The 26,353-nt window shown below is 46.7% G+C and overlaps 1 protein-coding gene across 4 annotated transcripts in view; it reads right to left on the bottom strand.

Annotated features, from left to right (window-relative positions):
• TTLL11 (tubulin tyrosine ligase like 11) overlaps positions 1 to 26,353 on the bottom strand; it is a 268,323-nt gene that overhangs the window by 21,668 nt on the left and 220,302 nt on the right. For 2 of the 4 annotated variants that reach the window (XM_069582543.1, XM_069582545.1), the window contains 3 exons: positions 22,353 to 22,604; positions 15,171 to 15,277; positions 8,606 to 8,989 (listed from right to left, as the gene is read on the bottom strand). In XM_069582543.1, the coding sequence (XP_069438644.1) occupies positions 8,661 to 8,989; positions 15,171 to 15,277; positions 22,353 to 22,604 (688 nt within the window). In that variant the 3' untranslated portion in view covers positions 8,606 to 8,660. Of the gene's footprint in view, positions 1 to 8,605; positions 8,990 to 15,170; positions 15,278 to 22,352; positions 22,605 to 26,353 lie in introns of those variants that run through there. The other 2 variants (XM_069582544.1, XM_069582546.1) reach the window with 1 other exon arrangement.

Raw genomic sequence — 26,353 nt, 5'->3', positions numbered from 1 at the left:
AGCAATGTTAAAAGAAGCTGTTCAGAGAGAAAGAAAATGATCTAGGTCAGAAACGCAGATCTCCATAAAGAAAAGAGCATCAGAAAAGGAGTAAATGAGCGTAGAATAAATCCTTTTTACTTTTCTTCTTCTTAACTGATCTAACAGAAAACTGTTCAAAGTAATAATAGCAACAATGTGTTGGTTGGTTACAGCTTAAGAAGAAATGAAATGAGTAACAGCAATGTTATTAGGGAAGGGAGGGAGGAATTGTGAATACTGTTTTACAAGGAACCTGCACTCTGGGAAGTGGTATAGCACTGTTTGAAAATGGACTTATTAGATGAAAAAGTACACTGCAAATTCTAGGACAACCACTAACTTTTTCTTAAAAAAAAAAAAAAGGAAGTATAATTGATATATTAAGAGAGAAAATAGAATCATATAAAATGCTCAGTTAAAAGCAGTGAAAGTGAAAGTCACTCACTCGTGTCCGACTCTTTACGATCCCATGGGCTATTTAGTCCATGGAATTCTCCGGGCCAGGATACTGGAGTGGGTAGCCTTTCCCTTCTCCAGGGGATCTTCCCAAGCCAGCAATCAAACCCAGGTCTCCCACATTGCGGGCGGATTCTTTACCAGCAGAGCCACAAGGGAAACCCAAGAATACTGGAGTGGGTAAGCCAATCCCTTCTTTAGCAGATCTTCCCAACCCAGGAATCGAACCAGGGTCTCCTGCAGTGCAGGTGGATTCTTTACCAATTGAGCTATCAGGGAAGCCCAGAAAAGGCAGGAAAAGAGGGAAAGAGAACAAAGAACAAGGGAAATAAACAGAAATGGTTACAGACACGGTATATAGTTACCAGGTCACCTGATCTGCCTCTTGAGAAACCTGTATGTGGGTCAGGAAGCAACAGTTAGAACTGGACATGGAACAACAGACTGGTTTCAAATAGGAAAAGGAGTATGTCAAGGCTGTATATTGTCACCCTGCTTATTTAACTTATATGCAGAGTACATCATGAGAAATGCTGGGCTGGGGGAAGTACAAGCTGGAATCAAGATTGCTGGGAGAAATATCAATAACCTCAGATATGCCGATGACACCACCCTTATGGCAGAAAGTGAAGAACTGAAGAGCCTCTTGATGAAAGTGAAAGTGGAGAGTGAAATAGTTGGCTTAAAGCTCAACAGTCAGAAAACTAAGATCATGGCATCCGGTCACGTCACTTCATGGCAAATAGATGGGGAAACAGTGGCTGACTTTATTTTTCTGGGCTCCAAAATCACTGCAGATGGTGATTGCAGCCATGAAATTAAAAGATGCTTACTCCTTGGAAGGAAAGTTATGACCAACCTAGATAGCATATTCAAAAGCAGACACATTACTTTGTCAACAAAGTTCCGTCTAGTCAAGGTCTTGGTTTCTCCAGTGGTCATGTATGGATGTGAGAGCTGAACTGTGAAGAAAGCTGAGCGCCAAAGAATTGATGCTTTTGAACTGTGGTGTTGGAGAAGACTCTTGAGAGTCCCTTGGACTGTAAGGAGATCCAACCAGTCCATCCTAAAGGAAATCAGTCCTGGGTGTTCATTGGAAGGACTGATGTTGAAGTTGAAATGCCAATATTTTGGCCACCTGATGCGAAGAGCTGACTCATTTGAAAAGACCCTGATGTTGGGAAAGATTGAGGGCAGGAGGAGAAGGGGACGACAGAGGATGAGATGGTTGGATGTGATCACCGACTCAATGGACATGAGTTTGGGTAAACTCCGGGAGTTGGTGATGGACAGGGAGGCCTGGCGTGCTGCAGTTCATGGGGTTGCAGAGTCAAACATGACTGAGCGACTGAACTGAACTGATGGTATATAGTAATCTAACTGTAGCAATAATCACCTTAAATGTGAATGGTTTAAATATATTAATTAAAAGACATAGATTGTTAAGAGTGGATAAGAAAAGCAAAATCCAAGTATATGTTGTTTATAAGAAACCCTCTTTAAACATAAAGACATAGATAAAAACTAAGGAGATGGAGAAAGATATATCATGCCAGCACTAACTCAAAGAAAGTTGGAGTAACTATGTTAATTTCAGACGCTGAAGACCGCAGAGCGGAGATAATTATCAGGGATTAAGGTGGGCATTATTAATGAGAAAGGGGTCAGTTCTCCAGAAAGACATAATCCTTAACATGTATGTAGCTAAAAACAGAGTGTCAAAATATGTGAGGTAAAACAGATAGAACTGCAAGGAAAACAGACAAATCCACTATTACAGTTAGAGATTTCAACACCCCTCTATCAGTAATTGACAGATCCAGCAGGCAGAAAATTGGTAAGGATATAGTTGAACTGAACAGCACCATCAATCAACTGGATCTAACTGACATGTATAAAATACTTTATTCAACAACAGCAGAATACACATTCTCTTCAGTTCGCACAGAACATTAACCAAGACAGACTACATTCTCAGCCATAAAACACACCTTAACAAATTTAAACGAACAGAAATCATACAAAGTATGCTCTCATACCACAGTGAAATTAAACTAAAGATCAATAACATAAAGATAGCTGAAAAGTCCCCAAATATTTGGAGATTAAATAGCACATGTCTAAACAATATATATAACAATATATATATTATATATATATGTGTATATATATATACATGTGTGGGTATATATATGTATATATACACATATATACATATATATAACAAAATAATAAAGAGTCAGACACGACTGAGTGACTGAACTGAACTGAAACAATATATGGGTCAAAAAAATAAGTCTCAAGAGAAATTAAAAAACATTTTTAACTAAGTGAAAATGAAAATAGAACTTATTGATTTGGAGGGATGCAGTGAAGGTAGTGCATAGAGGGATATTTAGAGTATTTAATGCATATGTTAGACAAAATGAAAGATCTTAAATCAATTATCTAAGCTTCCATCTTAGGAAATTAGAAAAAGAAGAGTAAATTAAATCCAAAGTAAGCAGAAGAAAATAAGTAATAAAAATTAGAGCAGAAGTCAAATGAAATTTAAAATAAGAAATCGATAAAAATCAATTAAGCCAAAGCTGTTGCTATGAAAAGATCAATGAAACTGATAAACCTCTAGCCAAGCTAAGCAAGAAAAAAAGATTACTAAACTACTAGCTAGTAATTAAAAATTACTAATATCAGAAATGAAAGAGAGTTAGCACTACTGACCCCATAGTCATTAAAAAGATAATTAAGAAATATTATGAATAACTTTGTGCCCACAACTTTGATAATTTAGATGAAATGGACCAATTTCTTGAAAGATGCAATTCACTAAAACTCACACAAAGAGAACCAGATAATCTTAATAGGCTTATATCTATTAAAGGAATTAAATCAATAATTAATAACTTTCTAAAAAAAGAAAGAACTAGGCCCTGATGGTTCCATTGATAAATTCTACCCAACATTTAAGAAAGAAATTATACCACTTTTCTACTATCTCTTACTGAATATAGAAGAAGAGGTAATATGTCCTAACATATTTTATGAGGTCAACATTACCCCAGTACTAGATAATGGCATTACTAGAAACGAAAACTATAAATTAATATCTCTCATAAACATAGATGCAAAAATCCTCAATATGACAAACAATGAGATTTATCCCAGGTATGCAAGGCTGCTTCAACATTCAAAAATCAAGTGATGTAATCTATCACATCAATAGGCTAAAGAAGAAAAATCATATGATTCTTATCAACAGATGCAGGAAAAGCATTTGACAAAATACAACATTTATTCATGACAAGAAATAAACAACAAACCTAAACATCTATGCAAACGAGGAACAAAGGGGAACCACATTCATTTGGTAAAAAACAGCTACCAAATACAGCCACCAAATTCATTCTCGACGCTGAGAAACTACACACTTTCTCCCTAAGGCTGGAAACATGCCACAGACGCCCCGCCTCACCATTCCTGTTCATCACTGTACTGGGAGACTTAGTTCACACTGTCAGACAAGACAAAACAAGACAAGAGTGGAAAAGAAAAGGTCGACCGATTGGGAAGGCAGAAATAAAAGTGCCTTTACTCCCAAATGACACAACTGTCAATGCATTAATAGAAAATCCCAATGAAATGACCAAACTTCTGGAACTAAGTGCTTACAGCGAGATCGTAGGGTACAAAGTAATTAGATAATAGTCAACCGCTTTCTTATATTCCTTGAGTTTCCCTTGTGGCTCAGCTGGTAAAGAATTCACCTGCAATGCAGGAGACCTGGGTTCAATCCCTGGGTTGGGAAGATTCCCCTGGAGGGGGGAAAGGCTACCAAATCCCATATTCTGGCCTGTATACAGCCTGTGGGATCACAAAGAGTCGGACACGACTGAATGACTTCTCACTTTCACTTCCTATATTCCACCAATGAACACTTGGAATTTGAAATGGAAAACAACGTCAAGAACTTCCCTGTTGTTCAGGGGTTAAGACTCCCCACTTCCACTGTAGAGGGTGTGAGTTCAATCTCTGGTCGAGGAACTAGGGTCCCACATGCTGTGCAGTGTGACAAAAAATTTTAAAAAAAACAAAACAAAAAATCCCATATCATCATTTACATTAACACCCAAATAAAATAGGTATAAATCTAACAGAACATATGAAAAGTGAAAATGAAAGTCACTCAGTCGTGTCTGACTCTTTGCAACCTCATGGGTATATTCCATGGAATTCTCCAGGCCAGAATACTGGAGTGGATAGCCTTTCCCTTCTCCAGGAGATCTTTCCAATCCAGGGATCGAACCCAGGTCTCCCAAATTGCAGACGGATTCTTTACCAGCTGAGCCACCAGCGAAGCCCAAGAATACTGGAGCGGGTAGCCTTTCCCTTCTCCAGGGGATCTTCCTGACCCAGGAATCGAACTGGGGTCTCCCGCATTGCAGGCAGATTCTTTACCAGCTGAGCTACCAGGGAAGCCCTTAACAGAACATACGGAAGATACATATGAAGAAATCTAAGGCTGGTTCAGCATTAAAATCAAGTAATGTCATCTATCACATCAGTGAAGAAGTGATGCTTTCGAGTTGTGGTGCTGGAGAAGACAGACTGCAAGGAGATGGAACCAGTCAATCCTAAAGCAAATCAACCTGAATATTCACGGCAAGGACTGATGCTGAAACTCCAATACTTCAGCCACCTGATGCGAAAAGCCAACTCATTAGAAGAGACCCTGATGCTGGGAAAGATTGAAGGTAGGAGGAGAAGGGAATAACAGAGGATTAGATGGTTAGATAGCATCACCAACTCAATGGACATGAACTTGAGCAAACTCTGGGAGATGATGAAGGACAGGGAAGCCTGATATGCTACAGTCCGTAGGGTTGCAAAGAGTCAGACATGACTTAGTGATTGAACAACAACAAATCACATCAACTAAAGGTTAAAGAAGAAAAATCATATGATCCTACGCATAGATGCAAGAAAAGCACTGGACAAAAATCCAACACTCATTCATCATAAAAACTGAGTAAAGTAGGAACAGAGAGGACATCTTCAACCTGATAAAGAACATGTATAAAAAACCTACAGGGAACATAATACTTAATGGTGAGACACTAGAAAGTTTCCCACTAAGATCATGAACAAGGCAACTCCTTTTCAACATCTTACTGGTTCCTGCTCTGTACCCTGAACCTTCTTTACCACTCTGAGCCGGTTTCCCCCTCTGTGAGTGGGGTCTTGGGAACAAGACCACACTCAGGGGGAGTGTGAGCTTTCACTGCAGAAGCAGATTGGAAAACCGTTTTGAAATGTGGAAAGCATGCATACACATCAAGAATGACAACAGTGGTTAAAATAAAGTAAAAAGGAAAAAAAGAGAGAGAGAGCCATGCGAACACTTCCTAACTCAGTCCTTATAACAAACCAAGGTCGATGTCATTGACCTGTTTAAAGGAAACTGTGGTTCCTGCAGCTGAAGTGCCAGCAACTCCCCCGCCGCCCCAACCCAGGGCTCCTAGATGGGAGGTGGAGGCAACCAAACTCAGCCTGGGTGACTCCTTGGCTCCTGCTTTTCCCACAGCCTCCATCCTGCTGCTGCTGTTTCTGCAGGATCTGGGATGGTGAGCAACAAGTACAAGAAAAGGAGATGACTGCATTAAAAAATCATCATCCCGCTTTTTCCCTTTTGTCTCTTTTTGGAGGATGGGGGTAGAACCAGACCACAGCGGAAATCCCCAGGCCCTGGAGGTGATGGAGAGGGTGAGGAAGATCAGGTGCTCAGAGGCAGGGGCTGTCGGGGTGATGGCAGTCTCCAGGCGACACGCGCGGAGGGGAAAGTCATTACAGAAGGTGCAGCGTGCGCGGCAACAGCCCCAGATAAGCGTCTGCGTGGGGAAGGCTCGCTGGCATTTCTGTTGGCTCGCCTGCTTTTATTAAAAATAATTCTGACGCCGACTATTTTGTAAGCGTGGAGGGCACACATCCAGGGAGGCCCATCTGACTCTGAGATAATTTCAAGGCTGAAGAACGTCGCCCGTGCCAGACACAGCACCGCATGAAACCTGCCTCCCATCCCGTGGAGGGAGGGGGCCGTCCATGTATATGTATAAGTCAGGCTTCGCTAAACCCTCCAAGTAAAAATACTTTTAAATATTTCAGTACGTCGTTAACCACATACATCTCAGTTGGGGCTCATTCCAGCTGGGGTAAAGTAAAGGAGGCAGATGATTTGCATAAGTCGACTGAGGAAATCTGGTGAGAGACTGAAGGAGACCCAGACACCCACAGATGTCAGCTGATCATCAGGGCCCCGCCCCTCGGCCATCCTCCACGTGTGCTGAGCACCTACTATGCGCCAGGCACAGCACTAGGCTTCCTCAAGGCAGGAACAACTTGGCATCACGGCAATGAGTCTAGCTCAAGAGCCAGAAGCCACACACTCGTTCCGCACTATGTAATTCGAGCTGTGATCAGCATTGTGGATCTGATGGAACTGGATGGGAGGCTGTTGGAGCTGATGGAAAGAGGGGATTGGTCCAGCCTGAGGGCGGCTCCTGGAGAGGAAGGCTGGGCAGTGGGGTGTGACGGAAGGGGGCCTCGGGCAGAGGTGAGTGCCCCGATGGAGGGACACCAAACTGGCCAGCCACCTTGGCTGGAGCAAGTGCCTGTGAGGCTAGTGATGAGAAGGGTGGCTGCATACGCAGAAGGGAGTCGACTACAGGCAGTTGATGGTGGGCTCTGGGTTGAGGGGTGATGCAGTAAGCAGGCTGGAGGCCGCTGCAGCCAGAGGATGGCAGGAGCGCCCACCAGAGTGAGAGCAGATGGGCGGAGAAGCGGGGAAAGCTGGTCTTCGGGGAACAAGACAAAGTGGTCCTGGCTCCCCAGGCCCGGGGGCCCTGACGTGGCAGTCCCGCGTTTCCTGCTCAAGGTCCCCAGCTTCACAGTATCTACCCTGCCCTCACTTGTCTTGGATGCATGGGTTCCTCTTCCTAGCTACCCCCCAACCCCCGTATCAGTACCACGCAAGAGGAAGGGGCAGGGAGGGTGAGGAGGGAGCAGCCAGGCTCCAGGGTGTCACAGCAGTAGCCCAGGCCAAGGGCGGCTGAGGGCCCTCTTGGAGGGAAAGAAAGGGAGGGCCTGGCACTCCGTCGGCTCCGAGGGAAAGTCTGTTGCCACCACGTCCCATCCCTCTCGCGCCTGCGAGCGTCTCCAGGCGGGCATTTCTTCCTGTCTGTTCCCAGCACCTGCAGAGCCTGGCACAAGATGTTGCCCAGGAAGCATGTCCCGGGAGACGGGTGCAGTCGGAGCCAGGTGGTCACAAGGAAAGCAGTCCCTGCCTTAGTGAGCGTTTCCTACTGAGCGCCTGCTCTGAGCACTTTCTGCTTTGTCCCATTTCATCCACATCCTTGTCTTTGTGAGGCGGGCACCTTTATTATCTCCACTTTTCAGGAGATGACTGGGAGGCTCAGAGGACGTTAGGTAACCTGTGGACATCGCCTAGTTTGCAACTTATCAGGCTCAGGCGCGAAGCCAGGTATGTCTGATCCCAGAGCCCTTGGCTCTGGTCCTGCGCATGTGCGTGCTCGGTCGCTTCAGCCGTGTCCGACTTTTTGCGACCCCAGGACTGCAGCTGGCCAGGCTCCTCTGTCCATGGGATTCTTCAGTCAAGAATCCTGGAGTGGGTTGCCATGCCCTCCTGCAGGGGATCTTCCCAACCCAGGGGGCAAACCTGCGTCTCTAGCATGTCCAGCATTGGCCGGCAGGTTCTTTACCACTGGCGCCACTAGGGTTAGCCCGGCTTTGGCTACACTGCCAATCAAACCCAGGCAGCCCCACAAAGGCCCGCACAGAGTTTAGGAGTTCTCCAAACAGTGGAAGAAATGTTTCCTATCTTGGTCCAAGAGTCCACAGCACGTAAGAGACGTTAACTACGCCACCCTTTGATTTCCCTCCCCAGGCCAGGTGTGCACTGCGCACGCATGTCTCACGCGTGTGCTCACATGGATGAGGAAAGACTCCAGTCCATTCTTCTTGCTTTGCCGTCAGGTTTCCTTATGGGGAGGGGCTTCTAGCTTGTATATTTTTTTTAATTTGTGACTTTTCCCATATGATTTTTTAAGTTGATATATTGTATTTTCACTTTTATTCAGTTTAATTTTCTTCCATCATTTTTTTTTTTTTTTTCACCTTGCAGCATGTAGGATCTTAGTTCCCTTACTCAGGATCCAACCCGAGGCCCCTGCAGTGGAAGTGCAGAGTTTTCGGCGCTGGACCACAGGGAAGTCCCCTAGCTTGTATCTTAAAATAGCCAAACATCTGGCTGCTAAGTGAACAAAGCTGTTCTGAAACCCGTAGTTGTGAGTTAGATGAACCAGATACCCAGATGCTGAGCTCAAATGTTCCCTTTGCAAGTGAAATGTTTGTCTCCCATAGATGCTGCCAGTGATACTGCCTTTTATTGCCCAATCTTGATGCTGTCCTTGTCTCTCGCCACAGAGGAGTGACTTCCACTCTGGAAAGAGGTAAGAGCAAAGTCTCAGTGATAAGGAGGCATTCGTGAGTGCAATTTCCGTAACGTAACATAACTGCATCTTCACTGACAAACATGTTTCTTCATTCGATTCTGGGCAATGGGAGGGCTACCACACCCCATTTTTGCCGATAACATCCTTATTTAGATTTCTGTGTTCTGTTAGAGGTTCTAGAATTGGAAACTGAAAATAAAAATTTTCTTAATTAACAATTACACTGGCCTGCTGGAGAGTGGGAGACTGCCTCTTATGATATTCCACTGAGCTCCTAAACAGTCACTGGCATTCTAACAGAGAGGAAGACAGTCTATTTAGGGAGCCATGGGCATGGGATCCAGATGAGGACTCCTCAGGTAGAGAGAGGCAGGAAATGAGCTGGTTTGGCTGGGGGTGGGGAAGGGAGATGGGAGGGAAGAACCATGCGTGAGATACATGTTTTCATCAAGTCCTAGCTTTTGCTTTGGGTCATGAGAGAGTGTGGATGCTTACGTCATTCTTAAAAAGAACTAACTCAAGAAGCTAACTAAATACAGCAGGCTACGTGCATGGTTCTCCATGGAAGTGTCTCATGAACCAAGGATTATCATTAACCCAATTCTGTGCACCTGGGGTCCAATTAAAAAGCAATCAATAACAAGCCTATTTAAAATGATGGTCTGAGATTTAGATTGCACAACAGGCATGCTTTTTCTTACTAGTTGTTTTTTTTTTTTTTCCCCCTCTCTAATCCTTTCAAACACCATTTTTCTTCTCCATTTCAATAGCAAGTTCTCCTCATGCAGCTCAAAGGTCTGTAAAGGCCTCAAGCATCAGGAATCTGTTTAAGCCCCTTGGTGGGTACCAGAGTCCCATCAGGGCAGGAGGAGGGTCTCAGCTGGCTTCCAGAAAGGGATGGCGCATTAGCACCTGGACACACTGGGGTCTGGGTGTGGGGCCATGGTCTTATTCCAACAGGGCTGGCATTTTTATGCCGGACAGTAGGAAAGCAGAGGGAGACCCGTGTAGGCCTCTGTGAGTATACGTCTCCATCCTCACCCTTGGAGCGCCCTGCTTTGGGGACGGGGATAGTTTTTATCTTGGCACTTGTCTGCTCACCGAGCATTCACCGGGCACCAAGTGAGATGCATTTGCATGTTCCGGGCGCTGTGCCAGGCCCTCGGGGATACAGAACGAGTAGTGAGCGCCTTTTCTGGGCTGCCAAGTGCTCTGCTTGTGTCCTCTGTTCACCCGCGCGGCCCCCTCCATTGGGGCTTTCCCATGGGAGCGCTGGCCCCACCCTGTTACAGCTGCACCCTTCGCATCTGTGTGGCTGGAGACGCAGGGTATCAAGGAAGGGCCGTGGCTGAGCTCCGAAGGCTGACTGCTCTTGGTTCAGACCCCAGGCTCCCCACTGTAAGACTTGACATGCTGGCTTAAATTCACCCCTCTGAGCCTCAGATTTCTCATCGATCAAATGGGAACAACCACCCTTATCTCACAGGGCTGGTGAGAATTAAGTGAAACGATTCACAACAGGCGCTTTTGGTTCCTATCACATAGTGAATGTTCAGTACACAATCTCTATTGTCTTTTTTCCCCCCTTGAGAATAGTGTCCATAAAATAATCTGTCTTTCTATTCCCGTAGGGCGTGATATGTGGTAACATGTTCATCGCCTGCTTGTTGAATGAATGAATGAGTAAGTGCAGCCCTTTGGGACTGAGATCTCATGTTCTACCTGTCTCTGACTTCTTTCTTGCCAGCCCTGCAGCAGCAGCTCCGGGGCAGGTCAAGCTGCCCCCTTCTCACACAGCACTCATACCTCCGGCCAGGCCTGTGCTAGAACCCAGGGCCTGAGAATCCCTTGGCCCTGCACAATGGAGGGAAGGAAGGAGGTCTCCCTGGTGTCTCTGCTGACCTTTGCCAAGAGAAAAAAGCACCATTCAATCACAAAGGTCTTCTTTGGATATCCAGTAGCTTCCTGCATGGTCCTGAGAACGTGGCTGACTTCAGAAGCCCCTTCTCCTTGAGAAAAGGAGGTGCTAGAGTGACCTTCTTAGGCGGCACCTGGGCCCCAGCCTGCACCAGCTGAAACAGCAGTGGCCCCTGAGTCCATGGGCACAGACCAGCTTCTCATTTCTGGCTTTACTGTCTAGCCCACTGCCTATATGCTCCCCCACACCCTGCCTCCAGACCCTGTTATTTCCTTTCAGGAGTGATGGAAACAGGAGTATAAGCTCTGAGGGTGAAGGAAGGGGAGATAAGTGCATGGACCTGGTACCTCCTCCCACTCCAGTTCTGTCTTGCATGGGCTCTGTGAGTTGACCTTTCACTTACTGCCTCACTGTTGTGAGCACCATTCTGTGTGGCCCAAGGTTGGGGATCAGGAGGCAGAAGGCTTGAGTTCCAATCTGACTTCTGCGACTCACTGTCTATGGGATTTCAGACAAGTCACCTTTGTTCTTGGAACCTCAGAACCCTCCTCTGTAAACTGAAAGTGAAGTCGCTCAGTCATGTCCGACTCTTTGTGGCCCTAGGGACTGTAGCCTACCAGGTTCCTCCATCCATGGAATTTTCCAGGCAAGAGTACTGGAGTAGGTTGCCATTTCCTTCTCTAGGAGATCTTCCTGACCCAGAGATTGAACCCAGGTCTCCTGCGTTGCAGGCAGATGCTTTACCTTCTGAGCCACCGGGGAAGCCCGTAAACCACGATCTGATTATACATCTCGAAGGTCTGGTGTGAGCATTAGCGCTGATGTTTGCACACCGGAGGTGATCTCAAAACTGCAGTTCCTACTAAGGATTGTTGTTCTGCACATCCAGGGGCTGAGGCAGGGCGGAAGGACCTGGAAGGTCCCAGCCCCGGATTCACGCATCAGTATGTTCTAAAAATAAGTATTTTTTCCCATCTCCTCAGCTTGGTCAGCAGACGGAGAGACCCGGCAGACCCCAGAAAAACCTCACCCGAGCCTGTTATTGTGGGCAGCCCCTGTGGATTCCGCTTATGGGGAACAATTTGAGAGGCAAACAAAACATGAAAAGCTACTCAGAATTAACAATGGGCCAGATGGTAATGCTAGTTTGAAGCAATAAAACATGATAAATAGCTTCCTGCTGCTACTCCTGATCAATTTCAATATTTAATAATTCCACTGCCACCCCACCCCCTCATCTGGCCCCCTCCACAGGCTGCTGTGATAACGACCCACATTCAGCTCACAGAGCAAACACTCCTTCACTTTCTGAAGGTGTCAGCAGAAAGCGGGCGGCTTGACTGTCACAGGAGCGCCCTCCGTCCTTGAGATAATTCAACTGCCTGCTTCTAAGACACTCCATCTCCAGCCTCTCCTGGTTGCCGGGGAAGGCTGGGAGGGAACTCCTACGAAGGAGATGCCATGGGAGCGGGCAGTGGGTGTTAGTATTCCCTGAGTCTTGCTTTTGAATTTAAGAAAGGGAAGTGGTAGGGAGCTGGGTGGTCCTCTTACTCCAGGACCAATTAGCAGGAGGAGGAGGCAACCAGAAGGGGATGATGGCAGCTTGGTGTTAAAGCCTTACCCACTGGCCATGCTTCTGAACCTCGATCTCCTTCTCTGTATGAAAGAGAGAATCACATCTACTCACAGGAGGAGCCCAGCCTGCGCTGCATGGGTCAAGTGCCGGGCAGCATGCTCTGAATGTGGGAAATGACTGGCAGCAGGAAGCATCATTATCAAACATGAAGCCAATTAGCAAATGATGCCCCAGCATCGCTACCCGTGGGAAGGGCTGCTGGTCCTTGTGGTCAGGGAGCTGCGGCCAGGGCAGACGTGGGGTGTGGTGCAGGAACTGGCAGGGAGCACCCAGGGTTCTCCCCAAGTGGAGCCCACAGACCTTGAGACCCTCCGACACAGGGCACCCTGGAGAACAGGTGATGCGGGAGCTGTTTATGGAGGAGGAAAGGGACAGGACAAAGCGAAATGACTTCTCAAGCTTACATCATATGAAGTGGCAGCATCAGTTTTAGTCTGGGTCTCCCAACCTGCTCCTCCAAACCCCTCTGATTTCATGTCCTCCCTGCCCCACTGCAGGAGAAAACTGCTCCCTGAGACCTCCCCTGCCGTTTGTCCTTTTTGCAAGGAGGCAGCCGTGGGCTTGCCATCACCTGAGCTGTAGGTTACTAGGCTGTGAAATGCAAGTGGTAATACCTACTGCACTGGTTCACAAGGACATTTAATGAGGGAATATGCATGAGAGCCCGCTGTAATTTTGTGATGAGCTGTACAAATGTCAGGTATGGTAATTATGACTTTTTAGGAAAAAACCCTCTGGGAGGAAAAAGATCAGAAATTCATCCACCAAAGGGAGGATTCTTCTTACCGAATCCTTCACTGGCCCCACATCCTCTAGGGCGGTGGTCCCTAATGTTTTTGGTACCTAGGACTGATTTTGTGGAAGACAACTTTTCCATGGATGAGGTGAGGGGTGGTTTCGGGATGATTCAAGGACATAATATTTACGGTGCACTTTATTTCTGTTATTATTACATCAGCTCCACCTCAGGTCATCAGGCAGTAGGTCCCAGAGGTTGGGGACTTCTGCTCTACGGGATTAAGGTCAAGCTCTTTGGTGTGACCTTCAAGGCCTTGACAGCGCCTGCAACCCCATCTCCACCCCTTCTCCCTTCCCTCCTTGCTGCAGACCCTCCAGGCTACTTGGGTTGACCTGAGCCTTTTACCTGTGTCTCTGCCTAGGCCGGGCAACACCCCTGCAGGAGGGGACTGTCCCACTCTGTCCCTCAGCTGATCCCATTCCACCTTCTACAAGAACTCTTCCTTGGGTCCCCCCTTGCTAAGAAGCTCTTCTGCTGGGCTTCCTGGTAGCCTCTCTGTGCTTGCCTCCATCCTAGCATGCGGTACCCTACCTACTGCTGCGTTCTCATCTGCCTCCCAGCTCTGCAGCCCCTCCCTTCTGGGTCAGAACCAAGCACTGTTCACTCCAGCCTGTCAGGGGCCTGGCCCAGCTTATGTCCAAGAACTGTGCACCGAGGAACCAACCAACGAGTAAGTAATTATTCCCAATATTAATGGAATCAAAGCTTTACGCAAAGGATTCAGTGGTGGAATTAAGAATTTGGGAGGGCACAGCCTTGCTAAAGTTACAATACTTTGACCACCTGATGTGAAGAGCCAACTCATTAGGAAAGACCTTGAGGCTGGGAACGATTGAAGGCAGGAGGAGAAGGGGTTGACTGAGGATGAGATGGTTGGATGGCATCATTGACTTTGAGGACATGAGTTTGAGCAAACTCTAGGAGACGGTGAAGGGCAGGGAAGCCTGATGTGCTGCAGTCCATGGGGTCGCAGAGTCGGATACGACTGAGCGACTGAACAACGGCCTTGGTAGCAGAAGTCAGAACCGTGCTTCTGAATTCAGACTCAGTCCGATCCCCTTAGTCACATCTAGAGCAGGCGGCGTAACCAAGACTTCCTAGGACAGGCCCCCATCCTACCCTATATCCTCTGCCTGCTTTTTGTTTGTAGAAAAACTTTAGCTGCCTAGGTCTTCCCCCAAGTTCCAAAGAATAAATTTAATCAGAGAAGTGAGAAAATGCAGAAACAAAGGAAAACAGTCAAGCACGACAAACTAACAATAGTGAAGCCATTAAACAAAGTCAAGGAAATTTAGTTCCTCCTCGGAAGGGCTATAGATAATATTCCGAGCCATATCCATTGAGCTGTTTTGCAGATACTGAAACCCCACCAGGTGAAAAAGTTAACTGCATGCCACCCACAAGCACAGAGACCCCAGACAGGTTGAACCTGAAGGTTGATGATGTGGGCTCCTGATTACGTCACAGCCAACCAATCAGAAGAATGTCCACGAGCTGATCATGGACCCTGCCACTCTCTCCCTCACCCTGCCTTTAAAAACGTTTCCCTGAAAACCACTGGGGAGTTCAAGCCTTTTGAGCTGCTTGGACCCCTCGCTTGGCCTGCAGTAAACACTGCACTTTCCTTTACCACCACCCTGAGTCAGTAGATTTGGCTTTACTGTGCATGGGCGAACACACCCAAGTTTGGTTGGGTAGCAGTAAGATGATCGTCTTCCTCCCCCATCCTGACCCTTAACAAGAAGGAAGAGAAAAGGTGCTGCCCACCCCTGTCTGTCCTTCCACAGGACATGAGGGAGGCTGGTGATGTGGTACCTGAATCCCGCTGGTCCACGGTCATGGAGTTCCACCTCCTCGTGATATCGATGTAGAGGATGTCCGCCGCGGCCATGGACAAGCTGCTGCTGCTGAGCTTGCAGTTCCTGCCCAAGATGGGAGAGGACACGTCACTGCCAGACCCGAGCCGACCTGTCCTGCCTGGCCTCCGTGCCTTCGCTTGGGCTCTGTTCCCCTCCTGGATGCCGCCCCACCCCCACTCCCACAGCAGGAACTAGAGGAGAGTGAATGGCAGCAAACCATTCACTGCCTTTACAGGTTCCTGTAATGTGGTTCATAAGGGCTCTAAAGGGCTGAGAAGAGGAGGGACTTTAGGATGGCAAGTCTTGAGTTGAATCTGGCTCTGCCACTTAGGAGCAAATGGCCCTGATTAAACTAGTTCCCCTTCTTAAGCCTCAGCCTCCTGACCTGTTAACCAGGCAGTCTTTATCACAGTCACTGTGGGCAGGCATGCTGCAAAGAGCATGATTGGGGCATCAGACACACCAGAGTTAAAATTCTGGCCCTGTGGCTGCTTCTAGCTGCGTGTCTGTGGACCATTCACTTTGGTGCCTGTATTGGCTGGTCTCTTAAATGAAGAGGATAACACCCACCCACACGGCCATTGTGAAGACAACATGAGGTTGTGCATCCTGGGGCCTGGCACCTGCTTGGGGCCATGACAACTGCTGATTTCCTTCCTCATCTCTCTCTAGTTTCCCTCTTTCTCTGCCAAAGCTAGAACCATCTCAGCCCTGTCAGAGGCTACCTCAAGCTGACCTTTCAGTGAGGGGCCCTGTCCACTCTGGAGAAACGGGGCTTGCCGGTCAGAGCATCTGGGTATAAGGATGAGGGGTCTGTTAGGATGGAGGCAGAACTCAGCTGGTCCAGAGGCACCACCCTTTTGAAGCGGGTCGTGCTGGGAGGGGAATCCCCACCCAGGCTGGATTTGCCCTGGCAATCCTGAAAGCTACACCCTGGGGCTAGCTGTCTGTTGGGCTGAACCATATTCCATGTTGCTATCAACCGTCCAAACGTGTCCACGTCTGTCACCCCAGCTAATGATAAAGTGGTTCTTTGGTTTCCCATTTGTCATCATCTCTTGTGTGAATAGCTCGCTTAGGAACCCAAGAGGCTGGGGGCTGACTGGCAAGCAGGACTTGGGCATTCCAGGGGCCCCTCTCCAAACCCATGCACACCCCTGGCGTGACTGGGTGAGTGCTCAGCATAGTGCCCAGATGAGGCTGGTGCTCCTTATATGCCAGCAACCTCCTGGCCTCCCGCCTTCCCTCCCTCTCTCCATCCCTCCAGCCCGTTTCTCCTTTCTTCCCCGCCTGTATTCCTCAAGCCATCAACTCACATCCTGCTCCCTCCTGAGCTCCGCTCTGTATTTCCATCACAAGTCACCGTGGCAGACTTCAAAGCACACCAGCGCAGTTATTGAGCCCCAGTAACAACATGTCAGTGGACGCAGAGCTTTTCACGTCACCTGTCACCGAGATGGCTATCTCTATTGGGTCCTGCTGGGGACCCGCTCCAGTCCCTTCCAAGGTATTCTAACAACCCGCGCTGTTCATTTCCCAAGCTTCATTAGAAGCAGCTATGGGTTTGCTCTAATTATCATGTCTGTGTTCTCTGGACTACCTGTTCCCCACAGGACAGGCACTCTGCCTGGCTTACCCTGTGGGTTAATGGAGTATAAAAAGGGAAACAAGACTGACCACTGGTATACAGTTATTTTTTTCCTGACAGGCAGAAAATAGAAGTGTCAAACCTTGAGTAGGAGCTGTAATTTACCAAAGATGATTCTCCATCTATCCCCTTTCCAAGGTAACTTGTTCTCCCTAGTGATACCTGGAAATACAGTTGATGATAACATCTGGACTGGGGTAGGAAAGGGAGGGATCCACTCTGGCTGCAGTTGACATGAAATGCTTGTGAGAATTCTGATTCTGTAGGCACTCTCTTGGGCACCATCTGTGTGCCAGGCTCCTTCCTGCTCATTAGCTCTCTGGAGCTTTATAACGTTTTATGAGGGAGGTATTCTTAGACCCATTTCAATGCTGGGTAAACTGAGACTCAAGAGAAGGGACATGACTTGCCCAAAACCACACAGCTGGGATTCACATCTAGGGCTCCCCTGGAGGATAGAGCCATGGACTTGGGAATTTTGGGAAGAAGTGGGGAAGTGGCCCAGCCCAGAGCTGCAGGAAGAAACAAGATTCCAGAGACAGAGTCTCAAGTAGCCCAGAAAGGCTGGAGCCTCTAGAGAGGCCCTGTTGGGACACTTTGGGATATGGGGATGGGATAAGACAACCAGGGTCACTAAGTTTTCCTAGGTTTGTCCCCGCGGTCACCAATGGACTCAAGCAGGGAATGTCTCCAAGGGTTAAGACTTTGGAGTGAACTTTTCATCCATCCATCCACTCAATACAGAATTTATTTTGTGTCTACTATGTGTAAGTGGTATTCTGGGTCCAGTGAGTGACACAAAGCTTGGATCCAGATGAGTCTTGGATATGCTCTTGGACGGTAGACATCATCTCACAGTCTGGGATAAAAACCTGAGGCCTCGGTGGCTCTTGATCATTTGAATCATTTCCCCTTACGCCCTGGGAGGCAGTTCCTCAAATTACTAATGAGAGGTGGGATGAATTCTTCAGTGGAGGAGAAGTCCAGGAAATGCAGTAACAGGAGAAACCAGAAAGATTCCTAGGAAAGGATGGGCTAGAAATGTACATGGTAAAAATGAGCTTTGGAGTCTAGTGCACAGGAGTTTGAATCTTGAATTTGCTATGTGATCTTGAGCAGGTCATTAATACTCTCTGCATCTCAATTTCCTTATTTGTATGACAATATCGTGACTCACCATACAAACTTATTTTAAGGACTAGCTCAGTGCCTGGCACACATGACGGCTTTCAGCCTTCCTCCATGATGTAGAGCCGGTTGTAAATCTGGATGTAAATCCAGAAAGGATTTTGGGTTTTTTTTTGTTTCTTCGTTTCTTTCCAGAATCAGAAGAACGTGGGTGCACAGAATGAGAATCACAAATCGTTCAAGTTCATTAGGAGTCTAAGATTAGAAAGATTTGAAACTATCATCCCCATTTCCTCCCAACAACCACTGACATCTCATGGGAAATTTAGAAACCAACTTTTTCCACTCCATAAAATCCTATTTATAGAATTTCTTTTGTGTTCATCCTTCTCTGTGAAAGAAGAGATGCTTATTTTTTCCTGGAGAGCTTTCTGTAAGGTGAAAGTTAACAAATAATCAGTATTTGTTTATAAAAGAAAGAAAGAAACACTACCTAAACATCTTGGCTGGTGGGGATTGGGAAAGACAACTTTGGTTTATAACTTATCTATTTTTAAAGGCTATTGATATCCCAGGCATAACGTCTCATGATATTACTGGAAAGAGATCATCACGGAACAGAGGAAATTTTCAAAGTCACTGAGGAGTTAATGACAGAGGGGGAGGCAGGGCCCCCTGACACTTCTGTTCCAGAACATTCTCCCACAACCTGCTGCCTCTCAGAGAAGGAAACCGCCCCTCCCCCACAGCTACACATTAGGAAGCATATTAATATCTCCTTACGAGAAAAGGCAGCGGTAGGAGGAGAAAAAAAGGCAAAAGAGAAAGCCGTGTTCTAATTTAGAAGGGGCCTGGGATTAGAAGCCACAGAGAAGAGGGGTGGGGGGGGGTCTCCAGGCAGAACGGCCGGGCGCGAGGCGAACACTCGAGGTGTGGAGAAGCTGCCTCCATTTTCCAGAAATAAACTCCGGTCTTGGCAAACCGTTTCATCTTCGGGCTGCGGAAATGGAAACTGCAGCCTGTGCCAACTGATGTCAGATTCCGATGGCGGATACGTCTGGGAAACGTGTTCTTAGTGAATTACACAGAAAGCTCCCCAAATGAGGAACCTGATGGGAGGAAAATAACAAAAATGCATTTCCCTCAGAGAAAGCTGTCAAAATGAAGGAGCAGATCATTTCCATTTCTCAGAAAAAGAGATGTCTCCATACCTCAGCAATTATCATGAAATTTTTTAAAAAGGTGCTTAATTCATGGTGATACTTGCTACTGTTACGTGCCTCCTGAGGAAATGACACAACAAGCTGGTTCGATAGAGTTAACTCTAGACAAGAGGACGACAGTTCATTATTTCTCATTTCTTGGTGGAAAAGAAAAATAGAATATGGCCAGACTTGCATTAGCATAATTCACTCCTAAAACTGCTGATCTATGCAACACATTATGAGAGATGGTCACTGGAAATAAATTCAATCGGAATGTTTATTATTTTGTTCCCTCCAGTTCTCTTCCAGGAACTTGGAGAGGAGGAGTGGGTAGGACAGATGAAAGCCAAGTTCAACTTCTGCCGCTTGTGTGGGAGCTCAGAGAGGAGGGTCTCTAGCCAGCAAATATGTCTCTAGCATGGTGCTCCAGAGAAGGGCACTTGGTTCGATTTAACATATGGCACAAATATTATCAATTCATAATGAAGCGAAATTTAAACCCAAGTGGAAAAGACAGAATAGTTGTTAGCAAGAGAAAACGCTCGCTGTCAAATTTAGCTGGCAAGACAGAATATATTCAGATACAAATCTGAAAGCAGAGAAGATCACCTTTTACGACAAAGTTGCTGCAGGATGTCTTAGTACATTTTTAAAGGAGAAATGTATTGACTGTGGTGCGATGTGTTCTTAATGTCTTCCTTCATCCTTAATTACCCGGGCTGCGTGCCAGGGGAGGTGCCGAGGGAGGGGAGAGGGGCTCACTGTCTGGGTCCCTCTGCTCCAGCTGCCTCTTCTCCCCCTGGAAACATCGTCACTTGCCAATGGTACTCGGCCACAGATTGGGAAAGATGGCTGTAGGACCCACTGGTTGCTAACCTCACGTATTCAAGTTTTTCATGCAAGCATTCTTAATTAGAGAGAACAAAGGGTTGGAAGAATCATAAAGCCTCTCACACAGAGACCGAGTTCTAGCAATATCCCTGATATCATCCAGTTCCCGTCTGACTGCCTTTTAAGAACCTTCTTTGCTAGAATGGTTCTCAAATCTTTTCAAGAATTTCCTTTTCCGGATTGTGTATGAGCATAGCAGTCCTCTTAACATATGCCTCAGCCTCTCACAGGTCACATACCGGTGGACTTGATGCGCAGTCACGCTTTGGTTGAACCCCAAATAATTTTCTGAATCACCGACATCCTGTATATATAGGCACTGAGATTTCACATATAAAAATCTGTATTGCTAGCTTCTCTAGAAAAACCAAAAGCTCTAGTGATACTGTTCCCCAACAACCTTTCTTTTGTTTATCCTTCCTGCCTGCACCCTCCCCCCGACCCATCCCCCAGGCAACTGAGATGTGCGTCTTATAGTATGTCATCTTTTCAAATCTCCCCTGCTCTCTCACAGCTTAAGAGAATTGCATTGACACTAGGAAATAAAAGGAAGCATCTGGCTGATGCCTTTTGCTCTTCCTTCCTTCTTCCTTTTTCCTGCCTGGAATTCGAACATAGTGGCTGGATTTTGAGCAGCCATCTTGTAACCATAAGGCGACTCTGAAGCTTGAAGCACGTGCTCAGGATGGGTAAGCAGAAAGACAGAAATTGGGGAGTTGATCACACTTCAGAGTCATTAACCAGCCCTAGCAGCCCCACTGCCATATATGAGAGAAAATTAGCCTCACTATTTAAACCACCTGTAGATGGGTATCCATTCCTACAAGTCAAATGTAGTTCCTAAATGAGTCAGAGACTGTCACGTCAGGTAGTTTTCTCAGGGAAATAACAGTACAGGCCTGTTGACGTTCTTGAAAATTCCCTCTGCCTCATGGAAATAATAACCACAAGACTCCAATTTCACAAACAGCTCCTGTAAACCAGGCTGTGGGCCAGATCCTTTATGATCTAATACATCCATCCCAACCTCATCACAACCCTGCGAAGCAGGAGAGATGATTACCATTTTACAGATGAGGGAACTGAGACTCAGAGAAGACAAGGGATTTCCTCAAAGCTGCACAGCTATTAAGTAATGTGCTTGGCTCTGAAGCCAAACCCCAAAGCCTGTGTTCTTTCCACTGGGCTTTCTTTCCACCTGAAACTAACACAAAGCCCTTCTCAGAATCACTGTGCGAGTATGACTTCAGGTTTATTGAGACGGCAAAAATTCCTGCGGATACTTCTGCATGCTATCCTATCAGGAGTATCAGAGGGCTAGAGTTAGAATTTATAAAATTCATTTAGAGAAAAGCACATGGCGAAGTGGTTTCCAATTCCAGACTTCTAACTATTTGCCTTCATGAATACAACTATGAAGAGGGTGACTTTGAGTTACTAGTTAGAAATATTAAAACCAATGATGAGAGAAACAACAGCAGCATTGAACACTAGCAGACAGTTTCTCTGAGGTGTATGACATGCAATGCTAGGGCACTGGTAGCTTCATCCCCATTTTCTAGGACCATCGCGGTTCAGAGACCGTCATTAACTTACCCAAAGTCACACAGCTCATAAGTGCTCCTGTACTGCCCTCAAAGTGCCCCAGAGGGTAGAGGCAAGTTAATGAATAATCTTAGGAGGTTAGGCCTATTTTGTAGGATGTGGCAAAAGCATAGTTTCTTTGTCTTGTGCTTCATGCAAATTTTGTATTATACTTCATATATAACCACATTATTTTTATGCTAGAACAAATGTATTAAATTATTTATCAACTGAATTATTTAACTTTTCTCTCCTGAAAATGACACTTTGGAAAGATAGGCCTTGCTTCTCTGCTGCGGCTTCATAAACGCTCAGCACTCAGCCATGCACCCCTGGGAGAACGGCACCCAGTTTTAGGAAGCGCGAGAGCTGTCTGAGTCCAAGGGGCAATTTTTCATCTCCAGTCTCAGGATCCTGCTCAAGGTAGCACGGAATTGTTTTTTAACCACAAGCACAAGGTTCTGAATGCTGTCACATCTGTAGCATTCATTAATTCGTTCAACGAACAAGAGTGTACTATACGCCAGGCCCAGTGCCAGCTGCTGGGCCAATCCCAACCCAGTGGGGCCCAATCTGGCATCACAGACTCTCCCAGGGGCAGTCAGGGAGAAGGCTCTAGCCAGATGTCGGGCTGGTCTCCAGGCTGCCTGAATCCCAGCCAGAGGGGGCTGGTCTCACTAACCTGATGAAGGTACGGAAGCCTGTTGGTCCCAACTTCATCGTCCCTTTGATTCCCAGGAAGCGGATAAACAGGTTTGCCATCCTGTCCACTAGGCGTAGGTAGTTGAACTGCTTTGCGTACTTGGGGAACACCTGCTTGAGGCAGATGGAGGGCAGGTGGGCGTCGGGGTTGGCGTTGCCCTGTGAGGCGCTGGCCAGATCGCTGTGCGGAGCATTTTCTTTTGAGGCTAACGACTTCCCCAGCAGCTGAGACCTGTAACACACAAGGAGTTAATGATAGAACCAACATTTAGAGTGGGTTTGCACACAGAACACTTTCTCTTGCAAATTCTCCTTTCCTTTAGATTTACAGCAATGGCGGGCGGAGCCGGGGGCGGGGGAGGGGGGGTATTATTACTATTCTTTTCTTTAATTAATTAGGCTGTGCTGAGTCTGAGTTGCAGCATGTGGGATCTAGTTCCCTGACCAGAGATCGAACCTGGGCCCCCGGCACTGGAAGCCCAGAGTCTTAGCCAATGGACCACCAGGGAACTCCCTATTATTACTATTCTTAATGTATAAACCAGAGAATTGACCTCAAAGAAGCGACCTGCCCAAAGAGTCATATCTGTATATACCTATGGTATGTATATGATACCTAATTCATGTTGATGTATGGCAGAAACCAACCCTATATTGTAATTATCCTTCAATTAAAAATAAATAAAAATTTTTTTTAAGTTAAAAAATAAAAGTGACCTGCCCAAGCTCACATGGCTGAGAAATTGAGCCCAGGACAGAGCCATGGGACAAGAGAGAACACTTCCTCTGTTCTACCATCTTAGTTTCCCAATATGGACAACTTCCTTTCCTGTACTTATGATTCAAGAGAATACTCAATTATGAAGGAGTCTGGGTTTGGTTTCAAATTCCTACTTATGGGTAGTAATTGAATAATTAGGAAATATAAAAATCTCATTGAGGGCTGGCAGGAAGCCATAGGCACAGTTCAATGAACAATTTGCAAAGATACATCAGTTACCCAATTCTAGGAATAGGCACAATTACGTTTTCTGGCTTAACTATTTTATTTGGAACTCGTACAAAAAAAAAAGAAAAGAAATGATTAGAGTGTTGTGATTCCTGTCTGGATATTTTATCCTGAAATTTTCCTGAGAGTCAAGAAAGTTCACAGCCACTCACATTCAGATATGCCTCTCCAGCTGGAATGTTCTCACCTGTAGACCCAATGATCACTTGTTTACCTTCCAGGATGGCCCTCAGGTACCTCCCACTGATGCGGCTATTTCCCCTGCCCCCCAAATCTGCATTCCCCGTCTCCCCATCTCCTCGAAGGTCACCACCATCTGCCAGTGACCCAAGCAGGAAACATCAGAACCAACACCAACACCCCCTTCTCCCTCTGCCTTCACGGCCTCCTTAGTGTTTCCTGGAACCTGGCCCACTGTCCCCACTGCCCTGGCCTTGTCTGTCCTCTCCTGGACTTTAGCAACAGGGCCTCCAGCCTCCATCCTCCACAAGGTATCCAAGGCCGCCTTCTAAAACAGACCTGGCCGGGATGCCCACTTCCGACACTGGTCATCTTTGAGGTTCCTGAGCACCTATGTGATCAAGTCCATAGCCTCCCTCTGGCATGCAAGCCCCTTCCCGGTTTCCTCTCTGCCCTCCTTATTTCTTGTGCTTCCCTGGACACGCTGTACCTTTCAAGGCCTTGACCCCTGCCACTGCCCCAGCCTACTGCCCTCTGGCCTTGCCTGGAGGCAGAGGCTCGTGCTTGCTGGACACCCAGTTCCCTTCCACAGGCAGCGCCCATCTCTGCACCTGCAGCTCCTCTTCCTTCCTTGTCTCCTGCCCATAGCTGAGGGGTGAGGGTGGGGGAGGCATAACCCTTTCCACCTGTGTGTCCATTACAGAGACAGAACCCTTGTAATGGGGAAGAACAAATCTGACTCCATATTGAATCTGTAACTTTTACTTTAGCCTTTGTGTTCTATTGTTTTTGCTGCAAGTCCACCACTACAGGGATGTTGCCGATAAACTTAAATGACACATAATGGTCCATCTCTGGGAAGGCTGTCTCCCATGGAATGAGCATCAAGCTAAAATACCTTTATTTAGTTCACAGCAAACTCAGGACTTTAGCCACTCCCCTTTTAGTATTAAAGGAAGCCTGAAGTCTAACTCAGGGAAAATGGCTCTTTGTGATGCCGGTCTACCATCTTCTCGGTCTGCTGATTTTTTGAATAAGGTCACTATTCCTTGCCCCAACAACTTGTCTCTCTATTTATTGGCCTGTCATGTGGTTAGCAGTATGAGCTTGGACTCAGTAACACCCTGAGCACGGTGTACACAGCCAATAAATACTGTCCAACTGGCTAAGAGATCCAGGAAAAAAAAGAGCCGCATCCCACGGCACTGAGATCAATACCAAGGCCATTTTCTACTCCTCTTTATTAAATGGCCTCGTTCTCAGAGCTCCCACTTCCAAGCATGCCATCAGTCACCAAGTCAGGCTATCTTAGTATCTTCATACCTGCTTTCTGACTCGGCCTTTAAAGTCTTCCTCGGCCCTGGCTGCCTGGCACATATCTGCTCCACTTTCGGAACCAGCTCACCTGTTCCCTTGACCACACTGAAGATCGTCTTTCAGATCCACTCCGGGTCCCTTGGACGTCTGCATTTCTCAAGTCAACTGCCCTGTATTTGCTTATGTGCCAATCCCTCTTGCTATTTTGTGAGCTCACTGAAGGCAAGGACCACATCTTATTCAACCCTATTTCTATAGGACTTGATACATATTAGGTGCCTGGGAAATGTTTCACTGAATTCATTGCATTGGGAAAGTGTGCTTTTAATAGCAAGTGAAAGTGTTAGTCACTCAGTCGTGTCTGACTCTTTGTGATTCTATCCTGCCAGGCTCTTCTGTCCATGGAATTCTCCAGGCAAGAATACTGGAGTGGGTTGCCATTCCCTTCTCCAGGGGATCTTCCTGACCCAGGGATTGAACCCAGATCTCCTGTGTTGGAGGCAGATTCTTTACCATCCGAGCCACCTTTAATAGCAAGGTAAGCGTCAAATAAAATATCAAGCTCATGATGCTTCGTATCTACTCCATAGGCTCCCTTAAATAGGAAAGTGGTTTGATAGAGAAACTGTACTTGACAACTCTGACAAAATGGACTTTTGCTCATGCTGGTTCAAGGAGCCCAAGTCTGAAAGAGAACCCCCTGGTGTGAATAAAAGGTCCTGTAAGTTATGTTTCCTTCAAAGTGGGTCTCAAAGCCAGGACAGGCAGAACCAGAGCAGCTCAAAACCACTTCTAAAGTTTAACTGTGTGGATGGTTCGAGGAAACAAATGCACCCTCCTACAAAGGGGAGGGACCTGATTCCTCCAGAGAAGCACTCACTCCCGGGGGGTGGGGTGGAGTGGGGGAAGTGGGATGGGATGAGGGTGGGGTGGGTGCAATTTCCCTTCAGCTAAACTGGTTTTTATCATCACCTCCTTGAATTTAAGACTGTAAATAAAAGTCAGGTGGTTACTCTTCAGATGAAATAAAATGTTTTCACATTAAGGTTATAAGAAGAAAGATGAGAACAAAAAGCAGCCACGTTACCGGAAATGAGCTCTTAAATTCCTGGATAAGTGGCAATCACTGACTTTATAAGCACTCATTAAGTTTTTGTTAAAGGAGATTTTGTTGAAGGAAATGTACGGTTTGAATGCACTCCACGACAAAGGAAACCGGCTGAGAACTCTTCAATCAACAGAACTGTCCCACTTTGGCGATCTCATTTGCTCTTCTCGAAACATGCAGTCTGAAGTGGTTTCTATACCCATGTTCCAGGTGGAGAAACTGAGGCGCAGTAGGGTGAAGGGGCTCTTTGCCCTGGCTGAACTGGAATTACACTTCAGTTCTCCTGACCAGGACACTTCCCATTTTGCTGCCCTGTTTTTCCAAAGCACATCCTGGTTCACATTGAGGGTTACAAAACCCAGAGGAC

Source organism: Ovis canadensis, chromosome 3 (genome assembly GCF_042477335.2).
Source record: "Ovis canadensis isolate MfBH-ARS-UI-01 breed Bighorn chromosome 3, ARS-UI_OviCan_v2, whole genome shotgun sequence".
Taxonomy (NCBI): domain Eukaryota; kingdom Metazoa; phylum Chordata; class Mammalia; order Artiodactyla; family Bovidae; genus Ovis; species Ovis canadensis.
This window is presented reverse-complemented; position numbering and strand designations above follow the sequence as displayed.